The 26,768-nt window shown below is 40.7% G+C and overlaps 1 protein-coding gene across 4 annotated transcripts in view; it reads left to right on the top strand.

Moving 5' to 3' along the window:
* NMNAT3 (nicotinamide nucleotide adenylyltransferase 3) overlaps positions 1–26,768 on the top strand; it is a 113,859-nt gene that overhangs the window by 40,562 nt on the left and 46,529 nt on the right. For 3 of the 4 annotated variants that reach the window (XM_032408594.1, XM_032408593.1, XM_032408596.1), the window contains one exon: positions 10,085–10,234. In XM_032408594.1, coding sequence (XP_032264485.1) covers positions 10,126–10,234 — 109 coding nt within the window. In that variant the 5' untranslated portion in view covers positions 10,085–10,125. The remainder of the gene's footprint in view (positions 1–10,084; positions 10,235–26,768) is intronic. The other variant, XM_032408595.1, reaches the window with a different exon arrangement.

A 26,768-nucleotide genomic window follows, 5' to 3' on the forward strand; every position in this document is an offset into this window, starting at 1 on the left:
CAGTAGTTTCAGTGACTTAACCCAAACTTTAGGACTGTTCATCTGTTTAGCATATCGAGAAGAGATTGGATTGGGGCCGAAGTGGTGGGAGGGAGAGGGTTCCAGAGTTTCTCTCATCAAGTGTGGAAGCTATCAGTGGGGGTGGGATAGGGTCTGTCCAGCCCACATCAACGGCCCCTCTCTCGGAACAACATTGTGCATTGGTGTGAGCCCCACTGACCATGTCTGTACCATGGGACTCTGTCCAGGCTGAGACTGGCACTGCCCTGTCCCTTGTCCACCCTGAGACCTCATATTCAGCTCTTCCTTTACTCTATGTGATGGCATAATGGTGGCCTTCCCATGATTCCATGCTCCTGTACTGCTGTACCTTTAGTGGGGAGGGGAACGAGGATGACCAGAGCTCATTTCTCTTGTCTGCAATTTTTTAAAAATCCTAACTTATACCAGAAGATAGTAAAATCCGATAGTAGGATGGGTCTCAGTAGTGATGGAAAGTGAAGACCTCATGTGGGGAATATTGGCCATACTTGGAGGTTCATTGTACTGGGAGGACATGTTGAAGGATGAAGAGAGGTCATAGCTAACTGGCATGTTTTGATTGAAAGGGACTAGAAAAACAGTGGAATCTTTTTAAGACAAGGGGTTTGGGCAGCCAGAAGAAGATGCGGGAGATTGAGATTTCTGTTTTGAAGGCAAGGAAAAGAGCTGGTATTTCTGGAGAACCTCCTGTGGACCAGGCACTGTTCTAAGTACTCTGCATGGGTCCATTCTGATTGACCTTTATAACAATCTGAGGAGGTGTAGTTACCTCCATTTTCCAGATGGGTCACTGAGGCTCGAGTGGTTGATTGACCATAGTAGACACAAGACTATTGACCAAATATTTCTGTGTCCTGAAGGTGGAGAGCTAGAGTCGGATTGTATTTTCTAACTCGCTGCAGTTGGGTGGGGTTGTTGGAAGTGACACGTGCCCGTGTGAGCCAACCATACAATACAGTTGCTGGTGAGGGACCTTCTAGAGCCCTTTCTTTCCCCTCTGCTACAGACTGACCATATTCCAGGTAGTGACTGCTCCATCGGCTTGAGTCCTGGATTGAGGGAAAAACACGATACAGGACAGAGCCCTAACCAGCATGGAATGCACATGTAATAGGAACATGAAACAAACCTTTATTGTTTTAAGCTCTTGAGATTTGGGGATTGTAATGTACCTCATCTGGACTCTCCCGACTGATAAAACTCAAGGTCACTCAGTTCGGAAGTCTTGCTAGTCGGCTTTGAATCCATGTTTATGTGGCTTGTTACCAAGCCAATGCCAGGTGGACGTCCCTGGACCTATAGGGGCCCATAAGCAAGGTCAGGACTCGAGCCGTAGCTTTGGTGTCATCGGTACAGTGTGGTAGGGCGGAGAGAGAGAGGCACAGGGATTTGGTCTGCGGGCTTTAGTGTGAGGCTTACTTCCCTTGTGTTCTTTCTCTCCAGAGGGTTTGCGGTCGGCTGCACATGTCCTGCTGCTAAGTAGGACATCTCTCCTGCCTGCCAGGTCTGGTGGTTTGGAGACTTTGGCTTGAGTTTGTTGACAGCTGCACACTCATAACATTGCTAAAAACTTCATAAACTCTGAAGCCTGGAAATAGCCCAAGTGATTTGAGGTTTTGCTCACTTGTAAATGTTTGAGTATTGTGTCCACAAATTGCAATTTGAGTAACTCAATTTTGAGGCACAGCTGTTATTTGGAAAAGACCCATCTAGGAACGCAGACTCCTTGCAAAATGATTGTACTTCGTTTTTGTCAAGTATCAGAAAACCATTAAACTGCCAAGCCATATGGCAAATGCCCACTCAAAGCCGAGTGCCACAGCACACCATAATGAATCCGTTTTGGGGGGAAGGAGATAGGACAGAGTCTGGTTTTTGTGATCTACAGAAAAGCAGATTCACTGCTACACATTTCAGCCTTCTAGAGTCCTGAGTAAGGATTTTTCCTCCCATGAAAAATTCATATAAAAAATTAAGTTATGATAGATTTTTTTTCCCCCCTTAGGTGTATTTTCCCTTTCAAACAATATCCATTTGAGTTTCTGCATATAAAATAGGTTTAACTGGGGCAGTAGAAACTTGTAAAAGTTTACACACTTTTTCATTTCTTTATACACTAGTTCAATAAACATTCATTAGGTATCAGTTAGAATTAGGTTTGACTGCATATAACAGAAAAATAGAAAATAATGGTGACTTAGATTATTTCTCCCCCAGGAAAAAGAAGCCTGAACTAGGCAGTCTGGGGCTGATATGGCAGCTTCAGGGTCATTAAGATCCTGGCTTTTTCTTGGCTTATTCTCTGTCAAACTGGGAGTTGGTCCAGTATAGCTACCATACTCCAGCCATCACATTCTAGACAGCAGGAGTGCAGCAGAGAAGGGCACACCTTTCCCATTTCAAGAAGGTTCTGGAAGTTTCGCGCAGCACTTCTGTTCAAAGATCTTTGGCCAGACCTTAGGCACATGGATGGCCTTCCCCTGCTGCAGAGACTGGGGAATGTAGTAACCTGCCAGCGAAAGACAGAAACTCTGTTACTACAGAGAAAGGCAGAAATGGATATTGGGAGGTTCCCAGCACTCAGTCCCACCTGGGGTCCTAGTGGTTTGTTCTTGCTGCCAGACTGTACCCTTCTGGAGCACAGGGGCCAGGTTTTCTTTTAGCCCTGTACGTCTAAGGCACTAGCGCAGTTGCTGGTAGGTTGTGATTTTAATTATCTGTTACTCGGCACTCCTCACAGGAGACACCAGGCACTTCTCACCGTCTCCCCCGCCTCTTCTACCTTCTTTGTTCCACGGTGGCAAGTCAGCTGTGATCTGGAGCATATTTATTTGGCATCAGATGTTATTTCTACCAGCATGACATTACACTACCTGTTTCTCGCAATCAAGTCTTAACTGCAGGGACAAGTGATGCTCAGAGCTGAGTTGTTAGAGGTGGAGCGAGGTGGAAGACTAGAGCGGTGGTGGGTGGGTGTGGCCTTCCCTTGGGAGCGCCCTTCTGTGGGAACATCTCCCAGGCCAGGCTGGTCTGCAAGGAGATGCCTAACAGGCAGCTGGGTGCTGAAATGGCCCTAAGGGCTGTCAGGTTTTGATCATGCGGGACTGCAAAAACTGAACAAGCAGGTGGAGGTGGGGATGGTGAGTTCTGCTTTAAGCATAATGAAAGGAAAGAGGAGCTAATATTTCTGGAGAACCCCCTATGGGCCAAGTACCGTGCTAGGTGGGTCAACTCCAGTAACCCTCATGACAGCCCTAGGAGGTGTGTGATGTATCTCCATCTTCCATGTGGCTCACTGAGGCTCAGAGAAGTTGATTGGGCTCTTGACCAGCATGCAGGCACAGACCCTTTCCTTCCAGGCAGCTTTAAAGAATCAGCACTGATGTGTGTAAAGTAGGGCCTAGCCTTGCACTCAGCAAACCCAGGAGCTGTGACTCCCTTACACTTTCCCGCACCAATCGGAATGCATTCCAACTCCTGAGTGTGTGGCTGCAAGGGACCTCATTCCACTCCTCGTGCCTCCTTCAAATCTTTTGAAAGTTTGCAAAGCTGAAGAGCCAGGCTGCCTGCTTTCCTGGGAGTCTCATAATTAGAACGAGTGCTTAATTGGCATGTTTGTTTCCGTGGAGAGGTGGCTGGCAGAGGATCCTCACACTGACAAAGAAGGCTCGCTCTGCTTTTGTTCCTAGCAGCACCGTGTGCCCATAGCAACAGCGGGTGAATCCAACAAAGTTGAAAAGAAAAAGTGCCCAGAGTTCACGTGAAGGTTGATTGCCCTGGAGAAGTTGACATACTCGTGCAGATGGAAATGATTTCCCTAGGTCCTGAAAAATGTGCTCGTCAACCCCAGAAATACAAACCACATCTCTTGTTTTCTTTAAGATGAGGAGTCCAGTCAAGAGGTCTGTGTAGTGAAAGATGTTTGGAGAATCCATTTCCATTCTGCCTGAAGCCATCTGCTTTATGTCTATAATAAACAAGGATGTTTTCAGCCACTTTCCTGGGCCAGGTCCTGTTAGAGGCGCTCACCGCAGGGAAAGGTAAATTGACTGCCTCCCAAGCGATGAGCATTAGCACATTACATCTGCAGTGACGGCACTTAACCTTCCTGGCTCGCCTTTCCTTTCTGTGTCTCTGCGACGGCCTGTGACAAATGGGCCGAAGGGTGCACACTTAGTTAGAATCTGGTGCATGCGGGGCATTGGCCAGCATCACATTACCCAGTGATTGAAGTGAAATGTAGGCAGCAGGAAATGCCGTCCTCGGGGAAGTTGGGGAAATGCCTGCCCTTCCCCAGCCAGTGGGGTCCTGGCAGTAGCCGCCTTGGGTGCTATTTCTGAAACAGAAATATGAGTAAGTTACACCCCCGTGTAAAATCCTTCAGAGGTTCCTCATTGGCCGTGGAATAAAATCAAGTCTCCAGAGACCCCGTAGGGGCTGCAGGATCCTTACACCCTCTGCAGCCTGGATCCTGAGTCACCCACACACAGCCACATCGATGTGCTTTTAGCCTATCACCGCCCCCTAGTGGTGGTTGGGCCTTTACCACACTGCTCCCTCTGCCTGACACACCCTTCAGTACCCTCATCACTGGCTCAGTTCCTTCACCTTCCCTGCCCTGGCTTGAGGTCACTGTAGAGAGCCTGCCCCCACGTAGGTGAGTGTATTTGTTTCCTATGGCTGCTAGGACAAATTGCCATGAATTACTAGTTGAAAACAACATTATTTTATTTTCTACCATTCTAGTAGTCAGAAGTCTAAAACCAAGGAGTCAGCAGGGCCGCATTCCCTCTGAAGGCTCTAGGGGAGAATCTGTTTCCTCTTGCCACTTCCAGCTCCTGGAGGCCACTTGCCCCGCTTGGTTCACAGCCCCATCCTCTGTCAAAGTCAGCAGCGTGGCATCTTCCCTCCTGATGGTCAGTTGGGCCCTTCCATCTTTCCGTATCTGACCCCCCCTTTCTTCTCCTTTTTTGGACTCTCACGATAAAACTGGGTCCACCTGGATAATCCAGGCTAACCTCCCCACGTCAGGATCCCGAATTTATTCACATCTGCAGAGCCTCTCCCTGTCAGAGCAGGCAGCTGGTAACCTCCAGCTCTCCAGAGCAGAGGGATGCCCTCGGCATCAGTGGGCAGGAAGTCGGCGTTTCCCTGCTGATGGGATCCTGCCACGGACGATGGTGCACCGGGGCAGGGCTGTCTTGTTTGATGTCAGTCTGAAGTGGCGTGGAGTCTTGGCAAGGGGTCTGAAGTGCCTCTTGGAAGCCAGAAAGGTCAGTTTATATCTGTGGAAGGCCCAGTCCATGACTGTTTGGGACAGAACCAAAGAGATGAGGTAGCTGTCTGGAAAGGACGATGCTCGGCTGGAGACCGTCACTCATTCTTTCATTCGTCCTCCACATTTCCTGAGCACCTGTGTGCTCGGCACAGTGCAGGAGCTGAGGGCACCGACGTGAATGAGAAACCACCCCATAGGAGTTCACCTTCTGCTTGGGGAAGAGCATCATGGGAGCGAAGCAGTGGCAGCTCTGTGGCGGCTGAAGTAGAAAGTGATAAAACGGGTCCCGGGTACATGGAGCTCGGTGGGGGAGGGGGCATTGGGTAAACACCAAGGAGAAAACCTTGAAGGCAGGGGTGAGGAGGGTGTTTTGGGTAGCCGGAACAGCATTTGCAGAAGCCAGGAGAAGGGAAGCAGTGCATTGCCTTTGAAGAGCGGGGTGACATGCTGTCGGGGTGGCTGTGAAGTGGGAGGCGGTATATATCTGGAGAGGGGCTGGGGCCCCAGGTGGAATCTGTTTGCCTTGTCTCTCCAGTTTAATGAGAAATTCCAAGAAGGTCACGTATGCCTCCTTCTCAGCTTGTTAAGTCCTTCAGCAGCAATTATTGCTCTGTGGCCCCCCCCCATTAAATGCTTGTTGATGAGAAGCCTTTCCCAACAGCCAAAGTCTCCCGCACTTGCTTTGTCTCACTAGATAGGACTAGATGGCAGGGCAGATGAGTCACTTTTATGGCATGCATCTGCCCTCGTGTCTGATGAGACCTGCACTCAAATCAGAGCCTGGTTTATTCACCCGGTGGCCCCTGGAGTGAGTCCATTCTAAGGCTGTCACTGTATTTCTCTGGGTTTGGGCTTGGCGGGGGGGTGTTTAGTTGAGGCAAGTTAGGGTATACAAGTGAGGCAGGAGCACCGGCTTCGTTCCTGAGCCTGGGAACGGGCACTCACTGCCTCTTCCTGCCCCAGCTGCGGCCGCGACAGGCTCAGTCACTCTGGAGCAGGGTGGCTCAGTGGGCTCCTGGCAAGGAACGAAAAGACAGACACATTAAATGTCAGTTATGCTTCTCCCCGACATCGCCCTTCATTGCTGTTGATGCCTCCGTTCAAACAAATGATCTAATTTACAGTTTCTGGGGAACTTTAGAAAAAAAGAATCAAAACCCCAGGTTACCTGAGATGCTGCAGTTACATGTCTTAACGGCTCAAAAAAAAAAAACTATTTTGTCAAAACGAAATCACAACTATTAAGAAGCCTTTCAAAGTTCTAACAACAGCCGGCCTCTTCAGATACACTCATCACAAGGCTGCTCTTGTGAGTAGCTAAGCACACTCTGCAGATAATATCTCATTAAACCAGCCAGCCTCCCCGGGAAGAAGCTAGCAGCAGTAGCTTGCAGACCACTTTCTTCTCTCGCAGTCGGGGGTGTTCCTGCTGCCTTAAAGGAAGCTTGAAGAAACCGTAGCCCGCCTAGGTTGAGAGTTTGTTTTTTTTTTTTTATCTGCATGCTATACCTCGGAATACATCCAGAACAACTTCTCGACCTTAGGAAGTGCATTAGGCCTTCCCCCTGCCAGGACACAGGTCCCCTCTGCAGCTAGCCGCCACCCTTTTCAGTCTTCACTGAGCCCCACTCTGGGCCAGGTGCTGTGCTTAAAGCTGGGAGCCAGAGATGAAGGAAACACCACTCCTGTCCTTAATGGGCTTATCGTCTGGTGGGTGGGAAAGGCACAAGAGCAGGTTTTTCCAATAGAATGTTGTCTATGGTTTACTGAAGGTAGGTCATAGATCAGCTGACCCAAGCTAGCTGTCAGAAAAGCCAGCCCGGCAGCCAGTTCCGTGGCAGTTGTAGCCCCAACTCTGTGGCAGATGCTGTGCATTCACTAATCCTATTTCCAATTCCCTTTTCCTTGCTGCGTCCCACTGGGGAGGCTGTACAGCTAAATACTTGCTTTTCCAGCCTCTCTGGCAGCTAGAGGGGCCATGTGATCTAGTTCTGGCCAATAAGAAGCAAAATCTACAGGGTGGTTCTGAGAAAGCTCTTCTGTTTTTGATTAAGAGGGACAACCAGTCTAGTGTAGCTCTTTGCTCCTTCTTGCCTTGATCGTATTCATGATGGCTATAGCCACAGTAGCAATCTTGTGACCATGAGGGAAAAGCTGAGAGATTTGCAGGTCCTTGTTGAGCCAGTGACCTACCAGCTGCCTCCTTAGACTTCTTGTCATGCGAGAAACAAATAACCTCTGTGTATTTAAGCCACTAAAGTTTTAGGCTTCTGGGACTTGTAGCCAAAGGCATCTCTAACTGATTCAGTCAAGAAATAGTGATTGAAGTCACAAATAATGGGATCACCTGAGTTAAATCTTAACAGATTGGGGCATGCCGGGGGTATTCCAGTTGGAGGAAACTGAAATAACATATACGAAAGCTTGAAGCCAGAAGCCATGAGGAGCTCACAAAGAAGCCACAGACAAGAACTCCACTGTTGCTGAAGTTTGAGTCAGGCAGTGGCTGGATATAAGTCCCAGCATTTGCAGCAATTGAGTACAAGTCCCAGCAGCCTAACTTCAGTGGCTTCAACAAATAGAGGGTATTTGTTTCTTGCGTGACAAAAAGTCTGTAAGTAGGCAGCTACATTGGATCTGGAGAAGCAGACAACAAAGGCCAGATTACAATAGTTTCCTTGGATACAAAGAGAGTTCCAGGTTCCAGTGACCAAGAACTCTCCATGTTACCCCGGCAACTGCAGAATTACAGCCAAAGCCACCATAGCAAGAATGAAGGAAAGAAGTGAATGCATTTTTCCTGTTGGTCACTGTATTAGTTACCTCTTGCTACTTAACAAATTAACCCAAAATTTAGCAGGTGGGGCGGGAATATAGAAGTAGCTTAAGTGGGTCTTCTGGCTTAGAGTCTCTCACAAGGCCGCAGTCAAGATGTGCACGGGCCTGCAGTCTCATCTGAAGACTTGACTGGGGAATGACCCAATTCCATATTCACTAACGTGCTTGCTGATAGGATTTAATTCCTCACGGGCTCTTGGCACCAGAGGTCCCCTTCAGTTCCTTGCCCCAGGGGTCTCCCCGTGAGGCAACTCACAACAGGACAGCTGGCTTCATCAGAGTGAGAAAGCGAGAGAGCAAGAGGGAAGCCAGAGACTTTTTATAACCTCTCTGAAGCAAAATCCCACTCTTTTGCTGTATTCTGTTTAGTAGAAGCAAGTTACTAGGCCCAGCCCTCACTCAAGGGGAGGGACTGCAGGTGAGTACTAGGAGGTGAGGATCACTGGGAACCACCTCCTCTCTCCTCCTCCTCCTCCTCCCCTGTCCTGGTCAGCAGCTGCAGCACCCATTTCATTATTGGCATGATCATCACCACAGCCACAGCAGTTCATTAAATGCTTCTTGTACATCAGACTGCTCATACATAGCTCATTTAGCCTCTCAACAACCCAGTAAGAGGAAGTAATATTATCCCCATCTTGCATATGAGGAAACTGCAGCTCAGAGAGGAACTGTGATTTGCCCTACGTCACACAGCCTGTGAGAGGTAAAACTAGGAGTCAAACCAAAGCCTAACTCCAGTGGAGCCTGACACTCCAGGAGGCAGCATCTTGGAGGCAGGAGAGCCATGTCTGCCAGTGTGCCCTGGAGCCCAGGCTGTGTTCTGCTTTCCTTCAACCTCACCCTGGCCCTGAAATCCCCAGATGGTGGAGACAGGAGGGTGGGCGGAACCCTCAAAATCATTCAGGCCTAGATAAAGGACAATAGGTAAAAGCAGAAAAGATCTGGGGCGCCTGGGTGGCTCAGCCATTAAGCATCTGCCCTTGGCTCAGGTCATGATCCCAGGGTCCTGGGATCGAGCCCTGCATTGGGCTCCCTGCTCCGCGGGAAGCCTTCTTCTCCCTCTCCCTCTCCCACTCTCCCTGCTTGTGTTCCCTCTCTCGTTGTCTCTCTCTGTCAAATAAATAAATAAAATCTTTAAAAAAAAAAAAAAAAAGAAAAGATCTATAGATTACTCATCCTGTAACAATTTTAATTTCCTGATTTTAATCATTGCTCTGCAGTTATATAAGAAAATACCTTTGTTCTTAGAAAACATACTGAAGTATTTAGAGGTAAAGAGGTATTACCTCTACAACTTACCCTTAAACATTTTAGAAAAAAAATTATAGGTACAAACCTGTGTGTGTTGTGTAGAGAAAGAGAGAATGAGTGTTAAAGCCAATGTGGTAAGATGTTAACATTTGGGGAATGTGGGTAAAGGGTGTATAGGAATTCTTTGTTCAAATTTTGCAACTCTACTTGAAAATCTGAAAGTATTTTTAAATAAGTTTTTTAAAAAGTACCAGTCTACTCTGGGACCTAGTGAGCTTCACTTGGACTATCAGAGATGACATATAGGGGTCTTAACCCCCTTTTGATTCCAAGGTGACCCATCAGAGCCCAGGGAGGGTATAGAGCTTACAAGAAGAACATGGTCTCTGAATCAGGCTGTCTGGGTTCCAGTCGTGCAGCTTCTAAGGTCCCTGAGCTGGATAGGTGACCACTCAGGGTTGTGGAAAGGATTTGAGGAGACAAGGGGGATACCGTGACATAGTGTTGAGCACAGGTCCTGGCCCATGGTAAACCCTCCATAAATGTTATTGTTATTACTGCCCCCTCAGTCACCTTACAAATGAGAAGTAATAGCCTCTCTATGCTTTAGGGACGCTGATCTGGACTGTTTGTCTTGTGCCAACTCTAACATCAGTTTTTGTCCCCATGAAGGCAGGGTGGCCACTGCCGCGGGTGTGGATGTGCCTGACAAGATGAAGAGCCAAATCCCAGTGGTGCTCCTGGCCTGTGGCTCCTTCAATCCGATCACCAACATGCACCTGCGCTTGTTTGAGGTGGCCAGAGACCACCTACATCAAACAGGTCAGTCAGGGGTGCCAGGCGCAATGGACAGATGGATGGATTGGGCCTTGTGGGGTTCTGCTGGTTGTTGTCATCATCACCATTATTAAAACTGCTCAGTTTGCGAATTCACAGCGTAACTGGTGGCATGCATTCCTCCATCATATTTGGAGAGCTAACACCCCTTAGCCCTGTGACATGTGGACAACTCCTATCCCTGGCCATAAAGTCAAAGATTTCTCAGGCTTCACCATCCCTTGCCACATGTTGCCCATGAAGGTTAAAAAGACCCTGGGCACTTTCTAGAAACTGTATCTCAGGGCATTCTTCCTGATGCTCCCAGGAAGCATTTACCTGCACAGCCAGATGAATAGGTAGCATGTGCCTTGTTACTCTCGTGCATGTGCATGAGAGTTCTTGCTGCTCTTCAGTGGGTAAGCAAACATGCTATAATGGGAATTTGGACATTTTCTCCTTTGAATAGATCTTAGACAATTACAAATTAACAATCTTGCATATAGGGCTTTCCAGTACAGATGGCATGGCTTTGCCGGAAATATTTAATCAGCTGGGAATATTTAATCTGGAAATGTTCCATCTCTTTGACTTTCTCTTTCATTATTAAGAGTAAAATGGCATTTGGAATCTGCATAATTATTTCTAAAGAATGTAAGTCATTTATATGTTGATGTCAGATATATATGAAAGTATTTATATATTTATGTATACCTAAAGTATTCATATATGTATTTCGTATTTTTGTATTCAAAAATATTTGCCTTTAAGGGCATTGTTTTTAAACCAGAACCAATTCCTATTTATTTTTAATGTAGAGAAAGAGTATTTGAGTAACATGCAAATAATTTCTTCGAAGAAATTATGTACAAATGTTAGTTTATTTTAAAGGAGATGTCTTTGTACCACAAACGTTTTTTATTTGAAAGATGAAAGTGAGGGGGCCTGGGTGGCTCGGTCGGTTAAGCATCTGACCCTTGTTTTAGGCTCAGGTCATGTTCTCATGGGTTGTGGGATCAAGCCCCACATAGGGCTCTACGCTTAGTGGTGGGAAGTCTGCTTGGGATTCTCTCTCTCCCTCTGCTTCTTCCCTCACTTCTGCGCATGCTCTCTCTCAAATAAGTCTTAAAAAAAAAAAAAAAAAAGGTGAAAGTGGGTATCTATCCTCAGTAAATATATAGCTTTTACAAAGGAATGAAAAATCCAAACAATCCAGTGAACATTAGTAGCAGTATACCAAAGGAGAAATATAAGTGACCAATAAACTTGGGAAAAGATGCTCAATGTAGGGGCGCCTGGGTGGCTCAGTTGTTAAGCGTCTGCCTTCAGCTCAGGTCATGATCCCAGGGCCCTGGGATTGAGCCCCAAATCAGGCTCTCTGCTTGGCGGGAAGCCTGCTTCTCCCCCTGTCTCACTCCCCCTGCTTGTGTTCCCTCTCTGTTTCTCTCTGTCAAATAAGTAAAATCTTTAAAAAAAAAAAAAAAAGATGCTCAATGTCACTGATAATCAGTGAAAATACAAATAAAAACATGGTCAACACCACAAGGTTATAAGCACCATGAGGGCAGCTACTGCGGCTGCTTGAACACAGAATTGCTACCATCCATCACCAGGCTTGAAGTCAGTGCTCAATAAATACCTGTTATAGTAGCAGATAGCTTTAGCCTGTGCAATTGGCAAAGATTAAAGACTGACAAAATTTGGTGGCGACAGGATAGGGAGGGAAACAGACACTCTCATCTATTGGTAGTGATAGGATAAATGATGAAACATTTTTGGAGGGCAATTTGGTGTTCTGTGGCAAAAAATTTAAAGTCTGTATTCATACCCATAATGAGGAGAAAAATCAATCGACTGAAACAGAATTCACACAGATGTTAGAATTAGCAGACGACATTAGAACAGTTACTATAATTATATGCCATACGCTCAGAAGTAGAGACCTGGAAAATATAAAAAGGGTTCAAAACAAATATTAAGAGATGAAAACTACAATTCGTGGGAGGAAAAATACACCAGAAAGGATTAACAGATTAGATGTTGCAGAAGAAAAGGTTAGTGAACTTAAAGATAGAACAGTGGAAATGATCTAAAATGAAACACAGAGGGAAAAAATGGAATTCTAAAAAGAAAGAATATCAATGAGATTTCGGGTAACTTAAAAGAATCTTGATATACTTGTAATCCTAGAAGGAAAAAACAGAGGAAGAACAGGAAAAAATATTTGAAGAAATAATAATAGAAAAATTTCCAAATTTGATGAAAACAGATTTTATCAAGTAGCTCAACAAATTCCAAACACAAGAAACGTGAAGGAAACAACACCAGGGTATGTGATAATAAAATTTCTCAAAACCAATAATAAAAAAATCTTAGAAGCAGCCACAGAAGAACAAAAATAAAGAGGACAGCAGATTTCCCATTATTGAATACAACAAAAGGGAATTTAGTGGAACAACATCTTTAAAGTACTGAAAGAAAAAAAACTGTCAACCTAGGATTCTATATCTAGCAAAAATATATCTTTCAGAAACAAAGGCCAAAAAAAAAAAAAGAAATTTTCAACTATACAAAAGCTAAAAGATTTCACCATCAGACTTTCACTACTGGAATGCTAAAGGCATTCCTTCAGGCAGAAGGAAATGATGCCAAATGGAAATATGGATCTACACAAAGGAATACAGGGCACTGATAACCACATGGGCAATTACATAAGTTTTTCTCTTATTTTTTTTTTTTTTAAAGATTTTATTTATTTATTTGAGAGAGAGAGACACAGCGAGAGAGGGAACACAAGCAGGGGGAGTGGGAGAGGGAGAAGCAGGCTTCCCGCCGAGCAGGGAGCCCGATGCGGGGCCCGATCCCAGGACCCCGGGATCATGACCTGAGCCGAAGGCAGACGCTTAACGACTGAGCCACCCAGGCGCCCCAGTTTTTCTCTTATTATTTAAACTTCTTTAAAAGATAATTGACTGTTTAAACAAAAACAATAGGAATATACTGTGGGGTTTATAACATGTAGAAGTAAAATATATGACAAGTATATAAGACCTAAAACATATGACAATATCATAAAGACAAGGAGGGGAAAAATGGAAGAAGACTATTGTAAGATTCTTATACATGAAGTAGTATAATATCACCTAAAGGTAAATTGTGACAAGTTAAAGATTTTATATATATATATAAAAACCCTAATACAGCCACTAAAAAAAAAAACACACACACAAAAACAGCTAATAAGCATGCAAAGAAGATAAAATAGAATCAGAATATACTCAGTTAATTTAAAAGAAGAAAGGAAAAGAGGAAAGGGGACCGAAGAATAGATGGGGCAAATAGAAAGCAAATAACAAGATGACAGACTTAAATCTAACCATATCAATAATCACAAAATATAAGTACAGTTGACCCTTGAACAACACAGATTTGAACCGTACAGGGCCCCTTATACACAGATTTTTTTTTTTCTGATGAATACAGTACAATTCTGTAAATGTATTTTCTCTTCCTTATGATTTTCTTCATAACCTTTTCTTTTCTCTAGCTTGCTTTGTTGTAAGAATATGGTATATAATACATACAACATATGTGTTGATGAACTTTTTATGTTATCAGTAAGGCTTCTGGTCAGCAGTAGAGTATTAGTTAAGTTTGGGGGAAGTCAAAAGTTACATGTGGATTTTCAACTGCATGGGGGGTTGGCGCCCCTAAGGGTCAGTTGTAGTCTAACAACTCCTACTAAAGGGCAGACACCGTCAGATTGGATAAAGTAAGCAACACCCAACTACAATTATATGATGCCTACAAGAAACACAGTAAAATACAAAGACACAAATAGGTTCAAAGTAAAAGAATGGAAAACTACTCCATGCTAACACTAATTAAAAGAAAACTGAAATGGCTATAGTAATATCAGAGAAAAGAGATTTCAGATGAAAGAATATTACCAGGGATAAAGAAAGTCATTTCATAATTATAAAGAAGCCAATTCTCTAAGAGGAAATAATAATCCTAATTTTTTTTTTACTTAATAACACAGAACTGCAAGAAAAATTGATAAATCTGCAATTACAGTCAGATATTTCAATTCTCACTAATTGATAGAATAAGTACACAGAAAATAATTAAGGATGTAGAAAACTTAAACGACACTATCAACCAATTCGATCTAGTTGACATTTAAAGATAACACTCAACCAAACATCAGCAGAACACATGTTCCTTTCAAGGACACAGAGAAATTTACCAAGATAGACCATATTCTGGGCCATAAAAGAAATCTCAATAAAAGTGAAAGGATTGAAATCCTACAAAGTACATTCTGCAACCACAATAGAATTAAATGACAAATCACTAACAGAAAGATCTCTGGAAGATCCCCAAATATGAAAATGAAATAACACACTTCTAAAAACCCATGGGTCACAAAAGAAATCCAAATGGAAACTAGAAAATATTTTGAGCTGAATGGAGATGAAAACAATATATCAAAAATTTTGGGATGTCACTAAAGCAGTACTTAGGGGAATTTTATAGCACTAAATACCATATTAGGGAAAAAAGAAAGAAAGAAAGAAAGGTCTCAAATCAATGACTTCAGCTCCTACCTTAAGAAATTAGGGATAGAGGAGCAAACACAAAGCAAGCATAAGGAAGGAAACAAGATCAGAGCAGACATCAATGAAATAGAAAACAAAGGTATTAGAGAAAATTAATAAACCAATACCTGTTTCTTTGAGAATATCAACAAAATTGAGACACCTCTAGACAAATTATCAAGGGGGGGAAAAGAGGAAAGACACAAACTATCATCATCAGGAATGAGAGAGGTGATATAACTATAGATTCTGATATGAAAAAGATAAGGGAATATTATAAATAACTTTATGCCTATAAATTTGACAACCTAATTAGAATAGACAAATCCCTTGAAAGGCTCATTCAAGCTCATTCAAGAATAGATTTTTTAAAAAGAAAAAGTAACCTGAATAGCTCAATATCAATTAAAGAAATTTCATTTGTAGCTTAAAAACCATCCCACAGAGGATTCTGGGAAGATGGCAGACTAGGAAACACCAGCAATCTGTCTCCCCACCTAAACAGCAATTGCACTGGCAGAATCTGTCTGATGTAACTATTTTGGAACTCTGGAGTCTGTTGAAGGCTTGCAACTTCTAGGGGAGGACTTGGACAGGTAAATTGCAGCTAACTTCAATCAGTTTCAGTGCTCAGCACAGTAACAGCTACCCATCCTCCGCCCCCACATAGCAGGCAGCTATGCACATATTCCTGAAACAGCCTGCACACAGCCTGTGGGAGCCAAGGTTAGCAAATAGGACCCTTTCCCCCAAATATCAGGGATCTGTGCTCTGAGCTCTTGTTGTACTTCCCCAGCCCCTAGTAGTTGTTGCAAACCTCTCCCCCTCTGATTGAAGAGATTGGAGATTTCCAGGGGATTTAAGGGACCAGTGCCTTCTCCCTTTCCCCTCATTTTTCTTTTTCCCTTTGGGAACCAGACATTAAAAACAACTGCATGTACAGGAAAAATATTTAGAAAATGACCACACATGCCCAGGTAAAGACTGAGAGATGACACCTCAGGCCAAGTTTATGTCTCAGGCTGATCCTCAGCACAGAGACAACTTAAAACAATTAAAAAACAAAACAATAAACAATAACAGTAACAAAAAGAACAAACCCTGGAGAAGGAAGAGAATCTGACTTCCAGAGTTACCACATGATTAGATTCAAATGCCCAGTTGTCTACAAAATGATCACAAGACATACAAAGAAACAGGAAAGTATGGCCCCCTCAAAGGAAAAAGATAAAACAGAAACTGTCCATGAAAGAGACCTGAGGGCAGATATACTAGACAAAGACTTTAAAGCAACTGCCTTAAAGATGCTCAGAGAACTGAAGGAAGATGTAGAGGAAAGTCAAGAAACCATGTATGAACAAAATGGAAATATCAACAAAGAGAAGACCTAAAAGGGACTAAAAAGATAAGCTGGAGCTGAAAATGACAATAACTGAAATTAAAAATTCACAAGAAAGATTAAAAGATTTGAGCAGACAGAACAAAGAATCAGCAAACTTAAAGGTAGGATAATGGAAATTACCAATTCTGAGGAAAGAAACGAGGTTAAAGAAAACCAAACAGAGCATAAGAAGCCAATGGGACACCATCCAGTACACCAACATAGGCATTGTGGAAATCAAGGAGAACAGGAATAAAGAAGTAGAGAGAATATTTGAAGAAATAATGGCTGAAAACCTTTCAAATTTGATGAAAGACGTAAATATAAACATCCAAGAAGCTCAGTGAATGCCAAGTAAAAAGAAGTCAAAGAGATGCACACTGAGACACACTATAATCAAACTTGCAAAAGATAAACAGAGAATCTTGAGAGCAATGAGCAAATCATCACATACAAGGGATTCTTAATAAGATTTTCAGCAGATTTCTCATCAGAAACCATGGAGGCCAAAAGGCAGTGGACTGATATATTCAGTGCTAAAAGAAAAAATTTGACAACCAAGAATTCTATATCTGGCAAAACTGTCCGTCAAAAGTCAGGGAGAGGGTTGAGTATTGTGGGACAGATCAGATGGGTCATAACAATAACTGAGCTAGACACCAACAACCTCTATAAGGAGCAGTAGGTTCAACTCCTGGCAGAGATGTGTATCCTTACTGATGAAAATGACAATACAATTGGGGCTGAGACCAAAAAGAATTGTCACCGGAATGAAAGGATTATTGCATTGAGTTTTTATGATCTTCTTATTCAACACTGAAAATGAGCTCATGCTACAACAGATCAGATGCTCAAATGCTAAAATTATCTTTCCAGGTGATTTTACCAATACTTGTTGTAGTCGTCCATGAAGTAATACAGGAGAGCTAGAAGAAAATGATGCCAATTGGAGTAAGAAGAGCAGCACAGAGACATTTAAAGGGTGAATTAGGAATTCCCATGAAAGAGGTTCCTCCAGAAGAAATTATCTAACACAGATTCACCACAAGGCTCAATCAGATGGTAACTGGGGGGAACATGAAATTGATTCGTTTTGTTTGTGAGGAAGAACGTATTTTTGATTCCAGAGCCCAGTGGGATTAAGAGCTATTGTTATGTGTCCAAGGAAGAGCTAAAAGAACTTATGGTAAAGGCAGGAAGTGGTGAAATTAAGATAACTCCATGGTTTCAAATTATTGTGGAGTCTTTCCTCTTTAAATGGTGGGATAACTTAAATCATTTGAATCAGTTTTGTTGACCATGAGAAAATACATAGAATGTGAATGTGGAGATGAATGGTTAGTAAAATACTGAAAAATTTCTCTACTTAGTAAACTTAACATGATTTTTAAAAATTTGGTTCCCTAGGAACTCTCACTTGAAACATTGATACTTTACAACCAGTATTTGTGTGGAAAATACAACCAACTTCTTAATTTTCTATCACACACCTCATATGTGTGCATTGCTATTTGTAAAAGACATTTATGAGAGGTTATTGTAAAAAAAAGAGAGAGAGGGGGGCACCTGGGTGGCTCAGTTGTTAAGCGTCTGCCTTCAGCTCAGGTCATGATCCCAGGATCCTGGGATGGAGCCCCGCCTCAGGCTCCTGGCTCAGTGGGAAGCCTGCTTCTCCCTCTCCCACTCCCCCTGCTTGTGTTCCCTCTCTCGCTGCTGTGTCTCTCTCTGTCAAATAAATAAAATCTTTAAAAAAAAAGAGAGAGAGAGCAGATTAACTTAATTTGACCTAAGCACATGGTCCTAACAAACTCAAACAAGGAAAGCTCTTCATTTTTGATACATTATGATAAACATTGTAAACACACTGTAGAGCAGTTTGCTCTTTGCCAAATGATTTATAAATCATTAAATCTTTATCATAGTCCAGAAAAAAAAAAAGTGAGGGAGAAATTAAGACATTCCCAGGTAAACAAAAGCTGTGAAGGAGTTTGTTACCACTAGACCTACCTTGCAAGAAATGGTCAGGGAGTTTTGTAAGGTGAAATGAAAGGAAACTAGACAGTAACTTGAATCTGTATGGGGAATGGAAGATCTCAGTAAAGCTAAATACATGGGAAATTATAAAATCTAGTATTATTGTAACAGTGGTTTGTAGTTGCACTTTTTGGTTCCTACACATTTTAAGAGATTGTAAATTTGTAAGTTTGAAGAAAAAAATTTTGTCTAAAAGCTAGTATTATTGTAACTGGTTTGTAATTCCAAGTCTTGTTTTCTGCATAATTTAAGAGACTAATGGATTTAAAAGAATTATAAGAAGGGACACTTGGGTGGCTCAGTCAGTTAAGCATCTGCCTTTGGCTCAGGTCATGATCCAGGGGTCCTGGGATCGGGCTTTGCATTGGGTTCCCTGCTGAGCAGGGAGACTGCTTCTCCCTCTATACCTCTCCCTGCTCATGTGCTCTCTTTGTCTCTCAAATAAATACATAAAATCTTAAAAAAAAAAAGAATTACAAGTTTATGTTTTTGAGCACACGGTGTATGAAGATGTTATTTTGTGGCATCAACAACCAAAAGTGGTGGGGACAGAGGTTTAAAGGAGCAAAGATCTTGTATGCCATTGAAGGTACACTGGTGTAAATTCAAATTAAAGTGTTTCAACTTTTGGGTGTTAAATATAAGTCCCAAGGTAACCACAAAGAAAATAGCTATAGAATATACCCAAAAGGAAATGAGAAGGAATTTAAACATTCCACTACAAAAAGAGCAACTGAACACAAAAGAAGACAATAATGAAAGAAATAAAGGTGGGGGAGCTATAAAGGCATATAGGAAACAAATAGCACTACCATAGAAATTCCTCCTTGTCAGGAATTACCTTAACTGTAAATGGATTAAACTCTCCAGTCAAACAACAGAGATTGGCAGATGGAAAAAAAAACACATGATCCAACTATATGCTATGTACAAAAGACACTTTAGATCCATAGAGAAAAACAGATTGAAAATGAAAGGATGGAAAAAGATATTCCATGCAAATAATAACCAAAAGATAGCAGGGGTGGTATACTAATATCAGACAAAATAGACTTTAAAACAAAAAGAGTTACAAGAGAAAAAGAAGGACACTATATAATAATAAAGGGACAACAGTCCAATAGGAAAATGTAACAATTGAAAATATTTATGCACCAAATACATAAAGCAAACTTAAAGGAAGAAATTGATAGTAATACAATAATAGTAGGGGACTTTAACACCCCCACTTAAATCAATGGATAGATCATTCAAACAGAAAATCAGCGATGAAACAGTGGCTGTGAATGACACGTTGGACCAGATGGATCTAACATATATTTAGAAAATTCCATCCTAAAACAGTGGAATGAATACACATTCTTTTCAAGTGCACATGGAACATTCTCTAGAGGAGATCACATATTAGGCCACAAAACAAGTCTCAACAAATTCAAAAAGATTGAAAGCATATCATGCATCTCTTCTGACCACAACACTATGAAACTAGAAATCAACCACAAGGAAAAATCTGGAAAGAACACAAATACATAGAGGTGGAATAACCTGCTACTAAACAATGAATGGGTCAACCGAGAAATCAAAGAGGAAATCAATAAATACATGAAGACAAATGAAAATGAAAACACAGGGCCACCTGGGTGGCTCAGTCGGTTAAGCATTTGCCTTTGGCTCAGGTCATGATCCCAGGGTTCTGGGATTGATCCCCACGTCGGGGTCCCTGCTTGGTGGGGAGCCTGCTTCTCCCTCTCCCTCCGCCTGCTGCTACCCCTGCTTGTGCTCACTCGCTCTCTCACGCTCTGTCAAATAAATAAATAAAATCTTTAAAAAAAAAATGAAAACACATGGTCCAAAATCTTGGAATGCAGCAAAAGCTGTCTAACAGAGAAGATTACAGCAATACAGGCCTACCTCAAGAAGTAAGAAATATATCAAACAAGAAGCAAGAAAAATATCAAATAACCTAACCTTATACCTAAAGCATCTAGAAAAAGAACAAAAAAGCACCCAAAATCAGTGGAAGAAAGGAAAATATAGATTAGAGCAGAAATAAGTAAAATAGAAACTAAAAAAAAAAAGGACTCAAACAAAATTAGAAATGAAAGAGGAGAAATAACAACAGCACAGAAATACAAAAGTGTTTGTCTCTTATAAGAGAATATTATGAAAAATTATATGCCAACAAATTGGACAACCTAGAAGAAATGGATAAATTTCTAGAAACAACCTCCAAAAACTGAATCAGGAAGAAATAGAAAATTTGCACAGACCAATTACTAGCAATGAAATTGAATCGGTAATCAAAAAAGTGCAACAAGTCCAGGACCAGATGGCTTCACAGGTGAATTCCACCAAACATTTAAAGAAGAGTTAATAACTACTTTTCTCAAACTATTCCAAAAAAATAGAGGAGGAAGGAAAACTTCCAAATTCATTCTATGAGGCCAGCATTACCCTGATCCCAAAACCAGATAAAGGTACTACCAAAAAAGGAAATTACAGGTTAGTATTTCTGATGAGCATAGATGCAAAAATCCTCCACAAAATATTGGCAAACCAAATTCAACAATACATTTAAAAAAATCATTCACTGTGATTAAGTGGAATTTATTCCTGGGTTGCAAAACTAGTTCAATATTCACAAATCAATCAGTGTGATACGTCACATCAACAAGAGAAAGGATAAAAACCATATTTCATTGGATGCAGAAAAAGCATCACAATATCCATTCATGATAAAAACCCTCAACAGAGGAGGTTTAGAGGGAACATACCTCAGCATAATAAAGGCCATATGTGAAAAACCCACAGTTAACATCATACTCAATGGTGAAAAACTGAGAGCTTTTCCCCTAGGATCAAGAACAAGACAGGAATGTCCACTGTCACCACTTTTATTCAGCATGGTACTATAAGTCCTAGCCACAGCAACCAGACAACAAAAAGAAATAAAAGGCATCCAAATTGGTAAGGAAGAAGTAGAACTTTCACTATTGGCAGATGAGATGATACCATATATAGAAAACCTTAAAGACTCCTCCAAAAAACTACTAGAACTGATAAATGAATTCAGTAAGTTTGCAGGATACAAGATCAATATACAGAAATCTGTTGCATTTCTATACGCCAATAATGAAGCAGCAGAGATATTAAGAAAACAGTCCTATTTACAGTTGCACCAAAAATACTAAAATACGTAGGAATAAACTTAGCCAAGGATGTGAAAGACCTGTACACTCTGAAAATTATAAAACATTTCGTAAAAGAAATTGAAGATGACACAAAAGATATTCCATGCTCAGGTTTAGGAAAACAAATATTGTTAAAAATGTCCATATTACTCAAAGCAATCTACACATTTAATGCAATCCCTATCAAAATACCAGTAGCATTTTTTACAGAACTAGAACGAACAAACCTAAAATTTGTATGAAACTACAGAAGATCCCGAACAGCCAAAGCAATCTTGAAAAAGAACAAAACTGGAGGTATCTAAATCCCAGATTTCAAGACATACTACAAAGCTGTAGTGATCAAAATAGTATGGTACTGGCACAAAAATAGACATGAAGGTCAATGGAACAGTATAGATATGCGCCAAGAAATAAACCCACAGGGGCGCCTGGGTGGCTCAGTCATTAGGCATCTGCCTTCGGCTCAGGTCATGATCCCAGGGGACTGGGATCGAGCCCCGTATCAGGCTCCCTGCTCAGCAGGAAGTCTGCTTCTCCCTCTCCCACTCCCCCATGCTTGTGTTCCCTCTCTCGCTGTTTGTCTCTCTCTGTGTCAAATAAATAAATAAAATCTTTAAAAAAAAAAAAAAAGAAACCCACAATTATATGGTCAATTAATCTTCAACAAAGGAGGCAAAAATATGCAATGGGAAAAAGTTTTCAACAAATGTTGGAAGAACTGGATAGCTACATGCAAAAGAATAAAACCAGACCACTTTCTTACACCATACACAAAAATAAATTAAAAATGGATTAAAGACCTAAATGTGAGACCTGAAACCATAAAAATCCTAGAAGAGAACACAGGCAATAATTTCTCTGACATTGGCCATAGCAACATTTTTCTACATATGTCTCCTACAGCAAGGTACTAGAAGTTAGAGCCAGAGCAATTAGGCAAGAAAAAGAAACAAAACACATCCAAATTGAAAAGGAAAAAGTAAAATTATCTCTGTTTGCAAATGAAATGATCTTATATGTAGAAAACCCTAAAAATTACACACACACAAAACTATTAATGAATTCAGCAACATAGCAGGATACAAAGTCAACAACACAAAATTCAGTTACATCTTTACAGTAACAATGAACAGTCTGAAAAGTAAATTACAAAATCAATTCCATTTATAATAGCATCAAAAAATTAAGATACTTTGGAATTACCTTAACCAAGGAGGTGAAAGACTTATACAATGAAAACTACAAAACAGTTGTTGAAAGAAATTAGGAATAAGTGGAAACACATCCCATGCTTATGGATTGAGAAAAAGTTATTATTAAAAATAACTTAAGTTTAAGTTTTTAACTTACTGTTAAAAAGTCAATGCTACGCAAAGAAATCTACAGATTGAATGCAATCCCTACCACCATCCTACTGGCATGTTTTGGAGAAATAGAAAATCCCATCCTAAAAGTCTTATGAAATCTCGAGAGACCCCAAATAACCCAAACAGCCTTTAAGAACAAAACTGGAGGGCTGATTTCAAACTTAACTACACCATACTACAATGCTACAATAATCAGAACAGTGTGGTCCTGGCATAAAGACAGACATGTATAAAATAAAGAGCCCAGAAACAAACCCTGGCATACAGGATCAAATGATTTTGGTAACCATGCCAAGATCATGCAATAGTGACAGGACAATCATTTCAACAAATGGTACTGGGAAAACTAGACATCCACATGCAAAAGAATGAGGTTGGACCCCCTTGCCTAATACCAGATATAAAAATTAACTCAAAATGGATCAAAGACCTAAATATAAGAAAAAGAATAAAACTCTTAGAAGAAAACATAGGATAAAAGCTTCACAGCATTGGATTTGGCAGTGATTTCTTGGGTATGACAACAAAGGCACAGGTAACCAAAGAAAAAACAGACCAGTTGGGCTTTGTAAAAATTTTAAAATTGTGTGCGTCAAAAGACACTATCGACAGAGTAAAAAAGCAACACACAGAATGGGAGAAAATATTTGCAAATTATGTATCTAATAAGAAAACAAACAAAAAAGCCCCAGAAAACAACAGTTGTTGGTGAGGATGTGAAGAGATTGGAAACCTTTTGCACTGTTGATGGGAATGTAAAAATGGTACAGCCATTGTGGAAAACAATATGCACTTCCTCAGAAAGTTAAAGTAGAATTTCCATATGATCCAGCAATTCCACTTTAGGCTATATGCCCAAAATAATTGGAGGCAGGGTCTCAGACATTTGTACACCCTTGTTCATAGCAGCATTATTGACAATAGCTGAACTGTGGAAGCAACCCAAGTGTCCACTGATTGATGAATAGATAAGCAAAATGTGGTATAGACATACAATGGACTATTATTTGGCCCTCAAAAGAAAGGAAATTCTGTAAAATGCTATAACTTGGGTGAATCCTGAGGACATTACATGCTTAGTGAAATAAGCCAATCAGAAAAAGACAAATACTGTATGATTACATTTATATGAGATACTTAGAGTAGTCAAATTCATAGAGATAGAAAGTAGAATGGTGGTTGCCAGAGGCTGGAGGACGGGGAAATGAGGAAGTATTATTTAATGGATATAGAGTTTCAGTTTTACAAGGTGAAAAGAGCTATGGAGGTGGATGGTGGTGCTATAGCTGTACAACATAATGAATGTATTTAATATCACTGGACTGTCAAAAATAGTTAAGATGGCAAATTTTGTTATGTATATTTTACCACAATTTTAAAAAACTATCCCCCACCTTACCTACATAAATTAATAAATTCACTGGTGAATTCTCCCAAACATTTAAGGACGAAATAATAGTTGTACAATGTCTTCCAGAAAATCAGAGGAGAGACTGTTTCACAGCTCCAGTCTGTAAGGCTAGCACTACCCTGATATCAAAACCAAGCAAAGACATTAAAAGAAAAACTATGTGCTAATATCCCTCATGATGATAGATCAAAATCCTAAACAAAATATTTCCCAAAAAATCAAACAGTACATATACAGGATAATATATCAAACCCATCTCTTGGTTGTCCCAGAGATGTGCACTTAGTTTAACACCCAAAAATCAGTTAATGTAATTCATCACATTATAAAGGAAAAAATATATGATTATCCCAGTAAAGACAATTGTCAAAAGCCAACATCCATCCCTGATACTAAAAAAAAGAAAATACAAAGCAGCATATTAGGAATGGAAAGGAATTTCCTCACCCCAATAATAAAAGTATCTGTGAAAAACCTACAATCAACATCTTATTGGTGAAAGGCTAAACGTTTTACCCTTAAGAACAGGAATAAGATAAGGATCTCCATTCTTGCCACTTCTGTTCAACATTGTACTGGAGGTTTTAGCCAAAACAATAAGGCAGGAAAAAGAAATAAGAGAAATTAAAGGCAATGCCAAAGAGAAAGGATAGCCTTTCCAAAAAAACAGTGCTGAAACCATTGGATATCCATAATAAGCAAAAAGAAAAAAAAAAAAGGAAGAGGCACTTCAATTCATAGCTCACACCTGCAAAAACTAACTCAAAATGTATCATAAACTTTAATATAAAGCCTAAAACTATAAAATTTCTAGAAGAAAACATAGGAGCAAGTCTTGTGATCTTAGGTTAAGAATTCTCAGATAAGACACCAAAAAAAGCATAATCCAAAATAGAAAAGAAAATGGACAAATTAGACTTCATTAAAGCTAAAAGCTTCTGTTCTTCAGAAAACATTACAAGAATGAAAAGACAAGCCATGGACTGGGAGAAAAGATTTGCAAAGCCTATACCTGATAAAAGGATTGCGTCCACATATATAAGGACCTCTTAATTCAGTAATTTAAAAAACACAATTAAAAAATGGGCAAAATATTCAACCAGACTCTTCACCAAAGAAGATATAGGGATGGCAAATAAGCACATGGAGAGATGCTCAGTTGAATAAAGGAAGTGTAGATTAAGACCACAGTGAGCTACACGGCACCCATATTAGAACAGCTAAACTTGAAAAGACCAGCCTAGAACTATGGTCAAAGACGTGGAGCAATTGGAAGTCTCAGACACTACTGGTAGGAATGTGAATATGCAATGGCTGTGGAAGACAGCTTGACAATTTCTTACAAGTTAAATGTTTACCTACCATATGATTCAGCTGTTCTATTCCTAGGTATTTACCCAATAGAAATTAAAGCGTACACTCATTCAAAAACTCATGCACAAATGTTCAGAGCAGCTTTAGTTATGATAGCCCCAAACTGCAGACAACCCAGGCTTCCATCAACATGTGAATAAACAGATGGTGGTTTATCCACACAGTGGAATAGTACTCAGCAACAAAAAAGAATGAATCCAAAACAGATGAATCTCAAAATAATTATGCTGAGTGAAAGAAGCCAGACCTAAAAAGAGTACATACTTTATGTATTTTAAATTCTAGAAGTTACAAGCTCATCCATGGTGACAGCAAACAGATCAGTATTTGCGGTTAGGGGACTGGCATGGGGCGGGAGGGAAGGATTACAAAATGGCACAAGGAAACATTGGGGGACTGATGATAGCTGACATTATCTTGATTGTGGTGTTGGTTTCATTGGTGTATACATTTCAAAACTTACTAAATTATACCCTTTAAATGTGTTTGGTTTATTGTATGTCAATTATACCTCAATTAAAAAATACCAAACACAAAAAATTCCACAAGCTTTCTTCAGTTATATATAAAATGTGATAAATTCTGTAGGACATACCCAATTTATTTAACAAATAAACAGTGAGAAAGAAAAAATTGGAAACCATATAATTCAAGAGGATTAAGACATATAAAACAATACCATGTATGGACCTTATTTGAATCCTGATTCAAATCAACTATAAAATGATATTCATGCCGGAGTTGGGAAAATCCGAAGACCGACTGACAGGATAGTAGATGTATTAAAGAATTGTTAATTCAACAGTAATTGCTATTGTGTTAAAACAAAAAGTGTCCTTATCTCTTAGGAAAAAGTATATACTCTTGGTCTAGCAATTCTACTTCACAAAATTTATCCTAAAGCAAGTATGTGGGGGGAACAAAGAACATTTCTATTTGGGAGAAAGATGAAATTTATTTCCCTATAAATCTTAAAACAGTGTGTGGAATAATGTTCTTTTCAGGATATATACCCTCTACTGGACTTGATAGAAACATCTGCTTGCCTCTTAGCCACTAAGTGGCTTTTCCTGCCAACCTTGACTCATCAGAAATGCCCGGGCTTCATGGCGTTGTCTTTGCTGTGAGGTTTGTCAGGATAGAGTATGTACTCTGCATTGTAGAATGTGCCACTTCAC

Source organism: Phoca vitulina, unplaced genomic scaffold (assembly GCF_004348235.1).
Source record: "Phoca vitulina isolate PV1807 unplaced genomic scaffold, GSC_HSeal_1.0 scaffold10, whole genome shotgun sequence".
NCBI classification, from domain to species: domain Eukaryota; kingdom Metazoa; phylum Chordata; class Mammalia; order Carnivora; family Phocidae; genus Phoca; species Phoca vitulina.